Source organism: Cynocephalus volans, chromosome 1, assembly GCF_027409185.1.
Source record: "Cynocephalus volans isolate mCynVol1 chromosome 1, mCynVol1.pri, whole genome shotgun sequence".
Lineage (NCBI taxonomy): Eukaryota > Metazoa > Chordata > Mammalia > Dermoptera > Cynocephalidae > Cynocephalus > Cynocephalus volans.
In genome coordinates this window covers 8,787,410-8,805,505 of record NC_084460.1, presented here as the reverse complement: position 1 = coordinate 8,805,505, position 18,096 = coordinate 8,787,410, and the positions used below count along the sequence as shown (strand labels likewise).

Genomic DNA, 18,096 nt, shown 5'->3' with positions numbered 1-18,096 from the left:
AGCAACTGTGCTTGCCCACCATGCATGTGAGCCACCGTAGTGGTGCCATCTCTCACACCTCCAGGAAGTGGAGACACAAAGCACTGAAAACAGAGCCTGAGGCACGGCACCTGAGAGGAGCCAGGATGAGGGCACCGGGGAAAGGGTAGGACAGCTGGGGGGGGCACACAACAGGGGCACAGCTCACCTAGGGCGAAGGCCGCGAGGAAGGCGGTGACTACACTGCTGGCACACAGCAGCTGCACCTTGGCCAAGTCTGATTCTTCCCTAGACACAGCACCCAGCAGCAGAGCGACAATGGCAGCCAGGAGCCCCATGACAGTAGCCTGCACCTGCCGGGGGAGAGATCAGAAGCATGAGGGAGGGTCCCTCTGACCCCCTCCACCCCAGGAAAACACCACCAGCACCTCCCTTCAACCCAGTTCCTTCGCAAACTCCTGCTTTCCACCTCTGCTCCCTTGTTGGATGCCATCTTCATTGCAGAATCTAATTCTTCATCTACTTAGGCCTTGGTCAAGGACTAGCCAGTCTCTTGCCCACATTCAGCTATCACTGGTCTGGGCAAAAGTGCTCTGTAACTTCCAGCAGCACAGAAAACTGCCCTTGCTCCCCATGTGGGAACACCCCAGGACTCACAGCAGCAGCCCCAGTGACCTCAGCACACACGTGAGGCCTCTGATCTGCTATTCCTCCTTGGCACTTGCCCATGTGCTGTGTCCGTGGTTTGCTCCACCCCAGGTGGCACTCCTGGCTCCATCCCACAGAGCACACACCCTGCTCTGCTCAGATTCAGCACCCATGTGGTGTCCCAATCTGAGTATTGATAATGGCACTTCTAATTCAAAATGTCTGAAGGGAGACACATGATGTTATAGAGCAAGTTGAAGAAGTAATGAGCTCCACACTTGTGTTGATGACAAGAGCTCGCTCTTCACAGATGAAAATGCTCACGTTAGGCTGTGTAAGTCCAATCAAAGTCCCAACAAGACTTTCATGGCGTCTGAGAGTTCACTTTAAATCTCACAATGATGAGTAAGTGTGTGAGAACATCCAAGATGATTCAAAGAAGGCCAAAGAGGAATTTTGCATATTCATCATCAATATGTATTTTAAAGCTATAGAAATCAAAGCAGTGTGGTAATTGGCAGAAACAGACACAGAGATTAGCAGGACAGAATAGAGCCCAAGAATAGAATCATGGATATATAAAACTTTTTAATTTAATATATGAAAATTTAATCATGAATATATGAGAATTTTATATGGTAAATGTGGCATTTCAAATCAGTATGGAATGAGGGAATACTGACTAAACTAGATATCTATGTTCAGGGGAAAAAAAATAGGTCCCTACTTCATACCATTTACACACATCCCTGAACACAGAAACCCAAAGTGTGAAGTAAAAGGACATATAGGACAATATTGTTAAGATTCTCGACTCTTCTCCTAAAGGTACAACATGCAAAATCCATTAAGAAGTACTGATAGGATGAATGTATGACTTCTGTATGATAAAGGACACCACAAAAGGCAAAGAAAAGGATAGAATGGGAGAAAATATCCTCAACATATATAACGAACACAGGATTCTTTTCCATAATAATGAAGCCCAGTTTATAAATCAATAATAATAATAAAATCTGACTGAAAAATGCACAAGGGATATGGGTAGGCAATTCACAGAAAAAGAGATACAAATGGCTAAGGAGCATGCAAAAAGATGGTCCACTTCCCCAGTCATCAGGATTCTCTACAGAGAACTTGCAGGCATCTTACTCATGTGTAGCTGATGCTGGCCTTCCTCTTTCAAAAGATAAGTGCTGTCTTAGTTTCTGCTGGGTCTCCAGCTCTAAGGACAGAGGCCGGCGCTCTGCAGGTACTCATACATTGTTGCTGAATGAATGCATGAAGGGATGTGCTTTTTCTTAACCCATCAGACTAGGTAAGATTAAAATGTAAAAGGCTGATAATATAAAATATTGACAAATATGTGGGAAAATAGTGTGCTCTTATACCTTGATGATGGTAAAAATTGGTACAGAAACTTTGGGGAGAAACTTGGCTGTAAATTATCCATATACCTTATGATCAGCATTTTTCCCAGAGAAACATTTGCATATGTGTACAAAGAACCATGTAATAATGATAATAAAAGTGATGATTAGCAGCTGATACTTACTGCATGCTAAATATCTGCCATGCTCTGTTCTAACTTTCATTCATTACATCATAACTAAGAGAAAAGTACAAGTAACAGAATTATATGTACAGTATAAAACTTTTTATGTTAAAAAAACACAGAAAACCATATCATATATTATCTGTGGGCACATACATACATATGAATATGGTGAATGCAAAAAGAAGTTTAGAAGAATGCTTTCAGTGAGGGTGAGGTCATGGAGAAACTAATTCAAATATAACTCAAATATTAATGCTAATGCTGATAATTTAATACTAAAAATCCAAAATAGTTTGTAGTCCTGGGAAAAATCAGAGCTTTAAACTGTTCATACCCTTTGAATTTGTGGGAAGTTATCTTAAGAAGTTCAGGCAAACTGTACTGAACAGTTCATTGCAGTATAATTTATCAAGACAGTCAGACTGGGAAGAACTCCAGGCACACCCCCAGGGCGGTGGCTCAGGGAAGGGGGCAGGGCTGGTGCTGAGTAGCCCCCAGTACTCTGCCGGGCCAGCTCTCGGCCACCCTTTGGTCTTACTGCTGAGTCCCCATGCCCTACCAGCTGAAAAAAATTTTAAATATCACTCTTGGTTTCACATTTGTATGATAGAATATGCTGAAGTTATTAAAAAGTCCAGTTGCAAAACTTACTGTACCATTTACAATTGTTTTAAGCTTTTTTAAAAAAATGGAGGAGACAAAATTATATCCTTGCTATGATTAGAACTATGTGCACAGCCAACGCCTGGCCAAAAATGGGTCTTACTAAGCATTTGTTGATAACCCATTATGTGGAAATATGCACACATAGGAACAAGGATTTGGTGGAAAACAGGGAAGTGAAGCCAGTGTGATTTGCAGCAGAGGCATGTATTGCCTGTGCCCTGCCAGACCTTTTGTTGGGAGCATGACGAGTGCCTCCTGTATCTCTGTAGCTCCTCAGCCACAAGACATGGTCCTGGCCCTGAGATTCGCCTCAGGTGCAGCAGGCAGACATCTAAACACAGAGCTGCAACCTGGTCAGCGAGGGCAGCCACAGCAGCATGTGCACAGCACCAAAGAGGAAAGGAGCTGGCACTCAGAGCTGCGTGGAGTTGTTCACGCACTTCACTGGCTGGTGAACTAGAGGAAAAGACATTCCAAGGAGGCAGCTGTGTGTGCAAAGGCGGGGAGGGGTGAAGGGGGGTGGGACCAGGCCACACAGCACCTTTACAGCCAGGCCCACCCTTATACAAGGGGACCCAACAAAGGGGCTTAAGGAGGAAGAGGCACGATCAGCTCAGTTTTAGAAAAGGCCAGCCAGGTGGCCACACAGGATAGCTGGAGGCCAAGAGCCTGGCAGCCTGAGAGGAGAGCAAAGGTCTGAGTCGTCAAGGCTGAGGATGAGGCGGCCAAGCAAGAAGGAGGAGCAGCAGCAGGACTGGACTCAAGCACAACTCCAAGGTAGAATCCTCGGGGTCTGCATGTACGGAAGCAGCTGAGAACAACTCGGGGTCGAGCCATCATGATTGAGGGCTGGCCCAGTGCTGGCCAGATGCCACACGCCTCACACGATGGAAACCTCACCACCACCCATTGCACAGAGAAGGTGAAGAGACTCGCCGCAGGTCCCTTGGCTGGTTGACTCCCAGAGTGAGCTTCCAATCTTCAAATGAGGCAGAGCTGGGGACTCCAGAAGATAAGGAAGATGATGAGGCCAGATCTGCTGTGCTTTGGGGTTTGCCTCTGGGACAGGCAAATGAAGACACCCAGTAGAGAGTTAGATGTAGAAGTTCTGGAACCCAGGTGAGAGGTAAAGAGGGTATCATCCTAATCTGATGGACAAGATGTGGCCCTGCCCAAGGCCACCCAGTTGAGAGATGATGGACCATGTGACCTCAGAGTCCATGTTCTCTGTGTTGCCACAGGCTACCCCTGCCCAGAGAAGCCCAAAATGTTCTTGGCTAGAGCTAACTCCTGTTTAGGTCCACGCCCAGCCTTCCCTCTTGCCCCTGAGCCAGTCTCTTCCTCATCTCCTCCCGCCTTGGGTCTCCTGACCCTGTAGTACTCTGTACTACATTTCCAGGATGAGACTAGAGCTCGGTGAGGGTCTGGCAGAAGGAGGTACAAGTTTGAGAGGAGCATGAAGCACTTGCAGGGCTAAGAGGCTCTCTCAAGGGCTGAGAAAAAACAAGCAGAGGCAGGAGCAGGGCCATGGGGGAACTTCCAGGCAGGAATAATCCACAAATGCCCCAGAAATACGAAGTATGATCACATGCACAAGGCAATCACAGGGTGCATTAATCTGGGGAACACCAAAGACCCTGGCGAGCACAGATGGAGTCAAGACAGTGTGAAGAGAGCCTTTTAGCACTGCACAGGCCACAGGAAAGAGAAGGAGCCAGCACAGGTGAAACTCTCAAGAAGTTTTTTGGCTAGGAAAGAAGGGAGTAGGGAAGCTGGAGGGACTTGAGTCCCAGTGGAGGCGTCTACTTCAGGCGGACGTGGTAGTGCTCTGGAGGTGTTGCATGAATGTGATCTAGTAGACATGGGGTGTACAGGTTGCCACGTGTTCCTAAAGTTCAGTACAGAGTGCAGGGACAAGGGCTCACTTAGCCTTCACCCTTCCTACCTGGAGCGGACCTGGCTGTGGATTCAAAAGGGAGGGAGCAGATTCATCAATCTGACACAGCTGAGATTCACCTGAATGAGGGCGAGGTTGCTGCTGATGACTCTGTGTTGCTCCTGGGGGTCATCGATTTGTCCAGTGTTGGCCTAGAAGGAAGAGAAAAGGACACAGCATAGGTCTGGTGAGGGCTCAAAGCCAGGTCAGTCCTTCCTGGAGAAGGCAGGCTCTCAGGAAAGAAATTACCAAATGCCATCTCACAGAAGTCAAAACAAGTTGCTCTGCTCAGATTTCCAAACAGTGACTCAGCCTCTTTTGTGGGGATGGAGGACAAGTATGATACAGGTGCCTCTGAGAACTGGAGGGTGTCATGAACCATCCCTCCCATATTCAAGCATGGAGTGCGCACACACACACACACAGAGGCACACGCACACAGAGGCACACATATGCACGCACGCATGAGCACATACAGAGGTGCACACATGCATGCACACAAGTATACATGGAGATGCATGCATGCACACAGAGGCATACATGCACACAGAGGCATACATGCACACAGTGGCACACACGCATGCACATACATATACACAGAGGCACACACACACACAGAGGCATGCACACACAGAGGCACATACCATACCACACATGAACACACATGCACACACAGAGGCACACATGTGCAGACACAAAGGGACACACACACACACAAGCACGTGTTGCTAGTAATTTCAATGCCATCTCCAACACGCAAGTTCATGTGCGGACCTCAGGCTAGGGCCTCCCACTGTGGAATCAGGTCTTTGGGCTTGGTCCCCTCATTGCCTACAATCCCTTTCTCAACCCTCCAGCCAATGACCACCAACCCCCAACCTCACCTCTGCACAATTATCCCATTTAAGGAATGCATGTAAGTCCCTCTTCTCTTAGAATGAAAAACGAGATCAGAGATACAATTTTCTCCTTTAAAAATGGTAACTGGCACCTAACACCACAACGCTTGTCAGCAAAATTCAAGACATAAATAAAAAAGGTTTTGAAGCAAACATATTTTCTTAGCTCTCTCATACACAGTTCATTAAGTTCCTGAACTCCAAAGAAAAAATATATAAAAATGTGCCTACTGCTAACAAACCTCGTAGTTACTTTTCTTTTTGCAAAGGGGAGGTTTCTTGCTTTCAGCATGACTGATGAGTGGGACATGTCACTTAACTGCCTCCAGGCCTTGATCTAGCACTCCTCAGCGTGGATGCAATGGTGCCACCTTGGGCATCTTGCAGTAACAACAGGGACCAAGGTGGAGCAGAAGACAGCCACAGGGCCTGAGATACCCCAAGCACAGAGGCCATGGGCTCACTACTCCCTGCTCCTCAGTCCCGGGTGCTCACTGAGATTCAAGGGTGCCTGTTTGCTGTTTTAAATAACATATTCCATTACCCGACCACTTCCAACCTTGGTACTAAGCTTATCAGCTAAGGGGTTGCTGCTGTCCCATATGACCTCTGAGCATCCATCAATCAGAAAAGGCATTACTTTCTCAAGATATTTTATGTCCATCAACTAAAAAACAGTTAAAGTCAATGTACAATCTGTAACCTATCCTATCCATTTCCTTCCCTCCTCGTCGCTGGCTCAGTTGGTTCCTTGCAGTCCTGGGACACTTACCATGGCCCCTGAAGCAGCCCAGCTTTTACTCTGTGTGAAAGGGCCTGTGGAGTCCATCCCTGGCCTCCAGTAACACTTTTCTGAGAGAAGGCAGAACAGGAAAGGGAGCAGGAGCAGGAGGCCAGGCAGGCAGGAGTGGAGGCTGGGAGCTCAAAGACCCACAGAGGTGGGGGCAGAAGAGCACCAGAGGGGGAGAAGCTGGGACAGGAGGGGGTGTTAAGGGATTAAGAATTCAGGGTATTCTGAGCATTTCTAGGCCAGGGGATGAGAGTGGGTGGCTGAAGTGAACTGGAGGTGAAGTCGCTGGAGCTAATGCCACCCAAAAGGTGCGAGGCTTGGGTTTCCAGTGAGTCATCCAGGTGGATGCTGAAATCGTGCAGGATGGTGATGGGATTTGGTGTAGATGGCACCTTTCCCAGGATTGTAGGGGACTGACTGGGCCTGCGATGAGGAGGGAAGGAAGGGGGACAGGACAATGAGGAAGGAGCATGCCGGCCAGGCCAGCGGGAGCCGTCTCCACGCAGGCAAATCATTGTCAGGCTATTCTGACACTTGTTTAAAACTGCAAGGAAGACTTTATTCAAGGCTATTGCAACAGGTGCTGGGAACCATGCCTCTCCCTTCTTCCCCTTTAGGCCTACAGTGATAATTACACCCTGTTGTCAACAGGTCTGGGATGCTTTGCTGGCCCCTCTTGGTTTCCTTCAACTCTGACCACAAATTTTCGGTCCTTCCTTAAATTCTATTCCCTGCCCATCTGTGTATGCCACCTTTCCTGCCTCCTGGATCCTGACCTGTCCTATGAATTATCTCTGCAGGAAGATGTTTAGCCCACTCACATTAAAAAACAATTTATCACTACTTGGTGTACTTTATTTTTTTCTAATAACAACAAAAACATCCTGGATTAAGATGGAAGGCTGAACATACATTTTGCTACCTTTCTCCTCCCCCAAATTGGAGGGTAGGGGGAGAGAGGAGACAATCTTAACTATTTCTCTTCAATTTGAGACTTTAGAAGAGTTCTAAAATCAACAGAGTCCCCACACACCCTCCATCCAGCTTCTCTTGATAATCTCTTATGTAACGATGGGACAATCACCAAAACTAAAGAACTAACACTGGTGCACCATGATTAACTAAACTACAGAATGTATTAGTTTTTCCACTAATGTCCCTTTTCTGTTCCAGGACATAAATCAGGATCGCCCACTGCATTTAGTCACATCTCTTCAGTCTCCTCCAGTCTGGGACGGCTTCTCATCTTCTGTCATCTTTTGTGACCTTGACACTTTGGAAGAGCATGGGGCAGGTATTTGTTTGATGCCCCTCAATTTGGGTTTGTCTGATGTTTCCTCGTCATTAAACAGGTTGTGGGTGGAGGGAGAAGACCACAGAGGGGAGGTGGACTCCCTGCATTGCCTCAGGGCACACGCTCCAACCTGGCTCATCACTGGCCACGCTGAGCTGGATTGCCGGCTAAGGTGGTGTCTGCAAGGTTTCTCCAGTGCAAACTTACTATTTTTGCCCTTGCCATACTCTGTTAGTTAGAAATGGGTCGCTAAGTCTAGCTCACAGTCAAGGAGAGGGGACTAAGCTCCAGCTCCTAGAAGGCGGCCTATGTTTGAGGACATACATTAAATCTACCACAGCAATCCATAACTATTTGGAGGAGACACTTTGAGGCTATGCAAAGATTCTATTTCTCCGTAAAGTTCCCATGCACTAATTCACCGGTGGACCTTACCTACAACAATTATCCTGTGGTTTTCTAATGGTGATTTTATATTTCTCTCATTCTTTCTACATTCATTAATTTAGATTTTTCTGTAAGATAAGAATTCTCTCTTCTCCCCCATTTATTTATTTATTCAATCATTTATTTATGGTATATGTGGACTCATGGGTGGTTATTTTATTGCGGTGAAAAGCCAACACTATGACTATAACAAGCTGAAATTGTCCCAGCTGTGGGCATTGGGAGTGCATCAGGCTGGCTCCTGCTTCTACCTGACATACCCCACCCCCTAGGACACTTCCTCACTTTCTGGCACTAGCAGATACTACAGGTGTACCTTGCATTTTCCTTGTCCCAGCCCTAGAAGGAGCCATTTTCCCGAGGGAGCTGGTTCCTTTTACTGTAGAATGGAATTTAGAAAACAGGGAATAAGCTGGTTCCTTTTACTGGAGAATGGGATTTAGGAAACAAGGTGTAAGTACTAGATGCACTTGCTGCTACTGAGGTGTTACTGCTTCTAGGTCCTCTCAGTGGACTGAGCCAGGAAATATATTTTTGTGTACTAACCTATGTGTGCACACATATCCATATTTATTTTTGTATCTACCTGCATATGTATTACAATAAACATGAGTTCATGGTGATTTCTGACTCCAATCCAGTATCATAGGATTCATCTAGCATTGAGGAGATCATTTTCAAAATTCACAAGAGTGCTGGAAAACAAGAAGAGGTATCTATATGTAACACAAATGAAGAGGAAATCCTTAAGCAATGGAAAGCTGGTGAACTGGGCTGATAGAAGAATCCATCTGTAACTGAAAATGATAGTAGACATGGTCCACTACCATCTTAATCCATTTTCTGTCACTTATAACAGAATACTTGAAACTGGGTAGTTTATAAAGAAAAAATTTATTTCTTACAGTTTAGGAGGCTGAAAAGTTCAAGGTCAAGGGAACACATCTGGTGAGGGCTTTCTTCTTAATGGGGACTCTCTGCAGAGTCCGGAGATGACATGGGGCATAACACAGCCATAGGGTGAGAGTGTGTTCACAAGCTAGCTCAGGTCTCCCTTCCTCTTTTTATAAAGTCAACATTTCCATTCCCACAGTGACCCATTAATCCATTAACACATTAATACAAAAATGGATTAATTTATTCATGAGGGCAGAGCCAATTACCTCTCAGAGGCTCCATCTCTTAAAACTGCCACACTGGGGATTAAGCTTCAACTGGAGTTTTGGAGAGGAAATCGAACCACAGCAACTACAAAAGGAAGAGATGGTCCTGGGGTGACGAGAGCAGAAGGGAGCACAGCAGGAGCTTCAGAGAGGGCTGGCCTCTCCCTCACCTGGTGTGTGCCAACCACGGGACCCTTGGTCACCTGGCTCCAAACAGAAACAGTGAGTATCTTGGAATCAGAGAGGCAAGGAAGTGCCCCAAGTGGCCATGATAAGAGGGACATAGAGCCCTATACCCATAAGAAGAATTACTGACACACACTCCAGGAAACGCATTCTAACTCTCTCCCCACCTCCTATCACTAGAAGTAGCCTGTCCTTCTGGAGAAGGACAGCATTTACATATCCATGGGGTAAGAGTAAATCTAAAACAAAATGATGCTCAAGCAACCAAGAATCACTGTTCACTCAAGGCAAGCCACAATCATAAAAGAGACTCATCAAACTCAACAAATAGAGAAGTACAAAAATCTAAGGAAACAAGAGTCGAAATAGAAAATCGAATAAGACTACTAAGAGACGTGAGAAAATGTTGCCTTCATAAACAAAAAAAAATTTGAAGTTCTGGAAAGGACAAACTCAATCTCTGAATATAAAATGAAAAACCAAGGCAAAGAACCTTCTTACTAGATGAATTCAATAGCATAGTGAATGAAAGAGAAATGAAGAGTGAACTTGAAAAAAAAAAAAAGTCAAGTAGAAGTATCCTTCCAGAATGAAGCACAACTGGACAGAGAAATGGGAAGTATAAAAAGAAAGTTACAAAACTTGGAAGGTAGATCCAGAAGCTACAATGTGCACCCAATAGGAGCCATGGGAGAGGGAGGTGGTGAATATGAGTAAGTATCAAAATATCAGAAATAACAATAACAGGAAAGAAGAGATTTCCATGGAGCTGAAAACAGGAATGCCTTTAGATTGAAAAAAATCTGAGTAAGATATAATGAGAAAAAGCCTATTCCAGAAACATCATGGTGAAATTTTGGAAGACAATAAAGAGAAAATCCCAAAAACTGCAGATAGATAAAATAAACAGACTACCTAAAAGAAATGAGACTCAAAAAGACATGGGTCTTCCATAAGCAACAATGAGAAAAATACAAGAGACAGAACTCAAGATGCTGAAAACGTAACTTCAGTATTGAAGGAAAATAATCATGTACATTGCATTCTCTAGCCAGATAGGTTGGCATTCAATGGGGAGGACGAAGTAAAGCATTTTCATATTGCAAATGTCCAGAAAATTTAATTTCAACAAATCTTATCTGAAATGATTACCAGAGGATGCACTCAAGAAAACAAACAAACAAAGTAAAAGGAGGCTGAGGGGGAGTGACATAAGCAGAATCATGAACCCCAGGCCCTCGTTATCCCACAGACACAGCAAGTAAAAAACAACAGACCATCCTAAAAAGCTTGAGGGAGCTCCAGAAACCAGTTCAGGAACTGCAGCAGCCAAGAGAATGCTGAACCAAGAAAAAGCCACATTCAAACCTGCAGGAAATTCCATAGTGCTCCTCATTGCCTTGCCCCACTCCCTCCTCTGCACAGCATGATGCACTTGGGAGAAAGCTGCCCAATACTTCATTCCTCCCCTAGGACACAAGGAAACAACTGAAACTTGTTTGCAATATTCTGGCTTGTCTGAGGGCTGCCCAAGGTACTGGTTTCAGTCTCAACTGACTTGGAGGTGATATGGAAATGATGGCATAGTTTGGATATCAGCTGCACGGGGACTGTAGGTGCATGGGTGTCTGGAGACAAGAGCTTATGAATGCAATAGAACACATCTAAGGCCCTGAGAAGAAGCAGGGCTGAGACTCATAGGGAAATTAAGACATTTAAAAGCAGCCAAGTATATGAGAAAATTGGGGGGGAAGGGGGGGAAAGAACATATATAGGCCCAGAGAAGATGCATGTCTAGAAACAGCCTGAAAAGACCTTAATCCTTCATTCCAGACTGATTAGTTAAACTCTTTCTCTGCACAGAGCCAGTCTGCAAAGGCTGGGAGAGGTGGCTGTTTTTTCAAATACCCAGTTTTCAATAAAAAATGAGAAGGCATACAAAGAAATGGTGAAACATGGCCCATACAAGGGAAGAAAATAAATCTACAGAAATTGGCCCTAAAGAAACAAAAGCTTTGAACTTGGGAAAGACTTTTTAAAAACTGTCTTAAATATGTTCAATGAACTAAAGGAGAACATGGATATATAGCTAAAAGAAATCAGGAAAATAAGATAAGAAAATGAGAATATCAAAAAGATAAAAATTATGTTCTACTTAAAAGAACCAAACAGAACTATTACAGCAGAAAAATAAAACAACTGAATTGAAAAATTCACTGGAGGGCCGAGCCCGTGGCGCACTTGGTAGAGTGCTGCGCTGGGAGCGCGGCGACTCTCCCGCCGCGGGTTCGGATCCCATATAGGAATGACCAGTGCGCTCACTGGCTGAGTGCTGGTCACGAAAAAGACAAAAAAAAAAAAAAAAAAAGAAAAATTCACTGGAGAGGTTCAACATAAGATCCAAATATGCAGAAGAAAGAATCAGGGAATATGAAAATGGGTCATTTGAAAGGAAAAAAATAATCATCTTGATAGACACAGAAAAAAAGCATTTGATAATATTCAATATCTCTTCATGATAAAAAACTCAACCAATTAGATATAAAAGGAAAGTATCTCAACAAAATAAAGACCATATATAACAAACCCAGTTAACATCATACTGAGTATGAACAAGTTGAAAGCTTGTCCCCTAAGAACTGGAACAAGATGAGGATGCCCACTCTCACCACTCTCACTCAGCATAATACTAGAAGTCCCAGTAAGAGCAATTAGGCAAGAGAAAGATATAGAGGGCATCCAAATTGAAAGGAGGAAGTCAAATTGTTGCTGTTTGCAGATGACATGATTTTATACAGAGAGAAACCTAAAGACTCTACCAAAAAACTCTTAGACCTGATAAACAAATTCATTAAAGTTGCAGGGCTTTAGAATACAAAGTCAACATACAAAAATCAGTAGCATTTCTATACATCAAAAACTAGCAGAAAAAGAAATCAAAAAAGCAATCCCAGTCACAATAGTGACAAAAAATAATAATAATAATAAAATACCTAAGAATAAACTTAACTACGGATGTGAAATATCTCCATAAGAAAAACTATAAAACACTGATTAAAGAAATTGCAGAAGACATAAAAAATGGAAAGACATCCCATGTTCATTAATTAGAAGATTTAACATTGTTAAGATGACCATACTACCTAAAGCAATATTCAGACTCAATGCAATCTCCATCAAACAACCAATGACATTCTTCACAGATATTAATAAAAAAAAATTTTTTTGAATCCTAAAATTTGCATGGAACCATAAAAGACCCCAAATAACCAAAGCAATTCTGTGCAAAAAGAACAAATTGCAGGCATCACTCTCCCTGATTTCAAAATGTACTACAAAGCCATAGTAAGCAAAGCAGCATGGTACTGGAACAAAAACACACAGAACAATGGAACAGACCAATGAGCCCAGAAATAAATCCATGTATCTACAGCCAACTGATTTTCATCAAGGCACACAAGAACAAACATTAGGGAAAAAAGTTTCTTCAATAAGTGGTGCTGGGAAAACTGGATATCCACATGCAGATGAATAAAACTAGACCTCTGACTCTCATCATATACAAAAAATCAACTTAAAATGGATTAAAGACTTAAGTGTAAGACTCAAAACCATGACAGTACCAGAAGAAAACACAGGGGAAATGCTTCTGGACATTGGACTAGCCAAAGATTTTATCAGTAAGACCTCAAAAGCATGGGCAGCAAAAGCAAAAATAGACAAATGGGATTATATGAAACTAACGAGCTTCTGCAGGCAAAGGAAACAACCAACAGAACAGAGAAACAATTCATAGAATGGGAGGAAATATTTTCAAACTATTCATCTGACAAGGAATTAATATCTAGAATATACAAGAAACTCAAACAACTTAATAGCAAAAAAAAACCCCAAAACAAAACAAAACAAAACCCCAAATAATCCAATTAAAAAATAGGCAAATGAACTGAATAGACATTTCTCAAAAGAAGACATACAAGTAGAAAACAGGTATATGAAATAATCTCAGCATCACTAATCATCAGAGAAATGCAAATCAAAACCACAGTGAGATATGATCTCACCCCAATTAGAATGGCTATTATCAAAAAGGCAGAAAATAACAAATGCTGGCCAGAAAGCAGAGAAAGGGGAACTCTTACACATTGTTGGTGGGAATGTAAATTAGTGTAGCCATTATGGAAAACAGTATGAAGTTTTCTGAATAAACTACAAATAGAACTACCATACGATCTAGCAGTCCCATTACTGACTATATATCTAAATGAAAAGAAATCAACATGTTGAAGGATAGCAGCACTCTCATGTTTATCATAGCTCCAGTCACAATAGCCAAGGTATAGAACCAATCTAAATGTCCATCAATGGATCCCTGAATTTAAAAAAAATGAGGTATACATATACAATGGAATACTATTCAGCCATAAAAAGAACAAACTTCTGCCATTTGCGGCAACATGAATAAGTTTGGAGAAAATTTATGTTAAATGAAACAATCCAGGCACAGAAAGAGAAATACTGCATGTTCTCACTCATATTTGAAAGCTAAAAAAGTTGATCTCATAGAAAGAGAGAGAAGAATAGTGGTTAGTACAGACTGGGAAGGGTAGGGAGGAGGGGGGATAAGGAGAGAGTAGTCAATGGGTACAAGATTGCAGCTGGATAGGAAGAATAAGTTTTAGTTTTTTATAGCACTGCAGGGAGACTACAGTTAACAGCAATTTATTGTATAATTTCAAGTAGCTAGTAGAGAGGATTTTGAATGTTCCCAACATGAAGGAATGACAAATGTTTGAGGTGATGGATATGTTAATTACCTTGATTTGATCGCTGCACATTGTATACGTGTACCCAAATATCACATTGGAATATAATATATATAAATATATATAAATTTATATATAAATATATAATTACTATGTGTCAATTAAAAAATAAATTTAATAAAAAAAAGGAAGAAATGGGTAAGCACTTTTGTCTTCTGGGGTATTTTATTTATTTATTTTTTTTTTTTTTGAGCTGGCTGGTATGGAGATCCAAACCCTTGACTTTGGTGTTGACAGCACCACATTCTACTGAGTGAGCTAAATGGCCAGCACAGGTAGGCACTTTTGATGTACATTTTAAAGAGAAAATTATGAAGCATTTAACTTGTCAACTTATTATTAAGAGCATAACAGTTTACTCAATAAATAAATGAATAAGTTTAAAAAAATAATTATAAAACTACTGTAATAAGTGTACGATACAAAACTATATAATTTGTAACATCAATAACAAAGTGGGGGTAGAGCTGTAAAGGAGTACAGTTTTTGAATGCAACTGAAGTTAGGTTGGTATCAGTTTAAGAAAGATCATTATAACTTTAAGAAGTTATATGTAATCCCCATGGTAACTATAAAGAAAATATGTATAGAATGTAACAAGAAAAAATTGAGAAGGGATCAAAACATCTTAGTCCAAAAAAATCAACTAACCACAAAGGAAGGCAACAGAGAAAAAATAAGAAACAAAAGTCTATAAGACAGACAGAAAACAAATAAAATGGCAATGGTAAGTCCATCCCTAGTGGTAATTACCTTTAACATAATTGGGCTAAATTCCCTAATCAAAAGACATATAAATGCAGAATGGATTAAAACAAAATCCAACTATATGCTGTCTATAAGAGATCACTTTAGATTTAAGGACACCCATAGGCTGAAAGTGAAAAAAAATAGAAAAAAGATATTCCATGCAAATAGAACCAAAAGAGAGCAGGGGTGGCTATACTAATATCAGACAAAATAGTCTTTAAAGTAAAAAACTGTTACAAGAAAAAAAGAAGGACATTATTTAATGATATGAGTCAAGTCATCAAAAAGATAAAACAATTATAAACAACTTCACCAAACATCAAGGAAACACTGACAGAAGAAATAGATGGCTCTACAATAATAGTTGGAGTCTTTAATATCCCAATTTCACAATGGATACAACCAGACGGTGGATCAATAAGGAAATAGATTTGAATTACGCTATATACCAACTGGACTTAACAGGCATATAGAATACTCCACAATAGAAGAATACACATTTTTCTCAAGTGAATATGGAACATTCTCCAGGATAGACCATCTGTTAGGTCACAAAACCAGTCAATAAATTGTTTAAAAAGACTCAAATCATACAAAGTATCTTTTCCAGTCACAAGCAAATGAAACTAGAAATCAATAGCAGAAGTACAAGTGGACAATCTTCAAATACATGGAAATTAAACAACACACATGAAGGTTAATTCTAGGTGTCAACTTGGTAAGATTAAGGAATGCCAAGAAAGCTGGTAAAGCAATCTTTTTAGGTGAGTCAGTGAGGGTGTTTCCCAAAGAGATTAGCATGATGAGATCATGAGTCGACTGGGTAGGAAAGATCCACCCTCAATATGGGCAGGAACCATCCAATCTGCTGGGGGCCCAGAGAGAACATAAAATGGGGAAAAAAGCTCTCTTCCTATCTTCTGGAGCTGGAATACGTTCTTCTCTCCTGTCCATGGACATCAGAGGTCAAGACTCTTCAGCTTTTGTGTTCTAGGACTTATACCAAGGACACCATTGGCTTCCCTGGTTTCGAGACCTTCAGACTTAGACTGAGCCACACTACCGGCATCCAGTTTGTGGAAGGCCTATCATAGGACTTTTCTTCGCAATTGTATGACCTAATTCCCTGATAAATCCCGTCTCATATATTTATAACCTGTCCCATTGATTCTGTCTCTCTGGAGAACCCCAACTAATACAGATTTTGGTACCAGGAGTGGTTCTAGAGAAACAGAATCTTAAAGATAAATTTCTTCAATTGGTTTTGGGGCTTTAGACCTAAAAATGCTAACAGTTCAACTTCTAATAGTACAGAGAGCACTGATAGTCCATAGTGTGAACTGTTTAAAGAGACATGCAAAATAAATCCATTTGATACTCCTGATTCTCCCACTTGTAAAAGGCAAGGGATTCAGTGACTCTATACATAATACCTTTGAGTATTTGTGGAAATCCAAGGAATATAGTGATGTTGGCTGGTTGCTCCTAGCATTGCTGGACAAAGTGAGGAAAGAAAACGAAGAGTGCAGGGATATGAATTCTTGGCTCAAGTGCCACATAGATGACCTACTTTGCAGACAGCCTATTGTGGGACTTTTCTTCACAATCACATGAGGTAGTTCCCCTAACAAATCCCCTCTCATATATTTATAACATATCCTATTGATTCTGTCTCTCTGAAGAACCTTGACTAATACAACACCCTTGAACAATAATGGGTCAAAGAAATTACAAGGGAAATTAGAAAATATCTTGACAAATGAAAATTAAAACACATCATACCAAAAATTATGGGAGCAATAATAGTTTTAAAAGGGAAATTTGTACCTGTAAGCAATTACAATGGAAAAGAAGAAAGATGTCAAGTCAACCACCAAAATTTACACCTTAAGAAAATAAAAAATGAACCACAAACTAAACCTAAAGCTAGCAGAAAGAAGAAAATAATAAAGATTAGAGCAGAGATAAATAAAATAGAGAACAGAAAAATAATGAAGTCAGTGAAACCAAGAGTTGGGTTCTTCAAAAGATCAACAAAATTCACAAACCTATAGCTAGATTGACTAAGAAAAAAAGAGAAGACTCAAAAAACTATAATCAAAAATAAAAATGGGGATATTACTACCAATTCTACAGAAATAAAAAGAAATATAAGAGTACTACAAATAATTGTTGCCAACAAATTAGATAACATAATTAAAATGGATAAATTCCTAGGAACACACAATCAACCAGGAATAAATCATGGAAAAAAAAAAAAAGAATCAGAACACACCGATAACTAGGAAGAAAACTGAGTCAGTAATCAAAAACCTGCCAGAAAAGAAAACAGTAATAGAAGGACCAGATGGCTTCACTGCTGAATTCTACCAAACACTTAAAGAATTAACACCAATCATCTACAAATTCTCCTAAAAAAATGAAGAGTGAAGAACACTTCCAAATTGATTTTATGAGGGTAGCATTACCCTGATACCAAAGCCACACAAAGACAGTATAAGAAAACAAAACTAAGGACCAATATCCCTGATTAATATCAATGCAAAAATCTTCAAAAATACACCAACAATAAAACAACATATTAAAAGGATTATACACCATAATCAAGTTGGATTTGTTCCTGGAATGCAAGGATGATTCAAAATACAAAAATCAATCAATACATTGCCTTAACATAATGAACAAAAAACAAAACACATGGTCATCTCAATTACTGCAGAAAAATCATTTGACAAAATTCAACACCGTTTCATGATAAAAACATCCAACAAGCTAGTAAGAGAAGAAAACTACTTCAACATAACAAAGGCCATATGTGAAAAGCCCATGACATTTCTTCTAAGATCAGGAACAGGACAAGGATGCCTTCTTTCACCACTTCTGTTCAACACGGTACTGCAAGTGCTTCCCAGAGCAATTAGGCAAGAAAAAGAAATAAAAGGCATTCAAATTGG

General features: G+C 41.2%; 1 protein-coding gene across 14 annotated transcripts in view; it reads right to left on the bottom strand.

Moving 5' to 3' along the window:
- Positions 1-18,096, bottom strand: part of SLC41A3 (solute carrier family 41 member 3) — a 69,319-nt gene that overhangs the window by 14,262 nt on the left and 36,961 nt on the right. For all 14 annotated transcript variants that reach the window (XM_063104865.1, XM_063104832.1, XM_063104891.1 and 11 more), the window contains 2 exons: positions 4,868-4,939; positions 188-332 (listed from right to left, as the gene is read on the bottom strand). In XM_063104865.1, the coding sequence (XP_062960935.1) occupies positions 188-332; positions 4,868-4,939 (217 nt within the window). The remainder of the gene's footprint in view (positions 1-187; positions 333-4,867; positions 4,940-18,096) is intronic.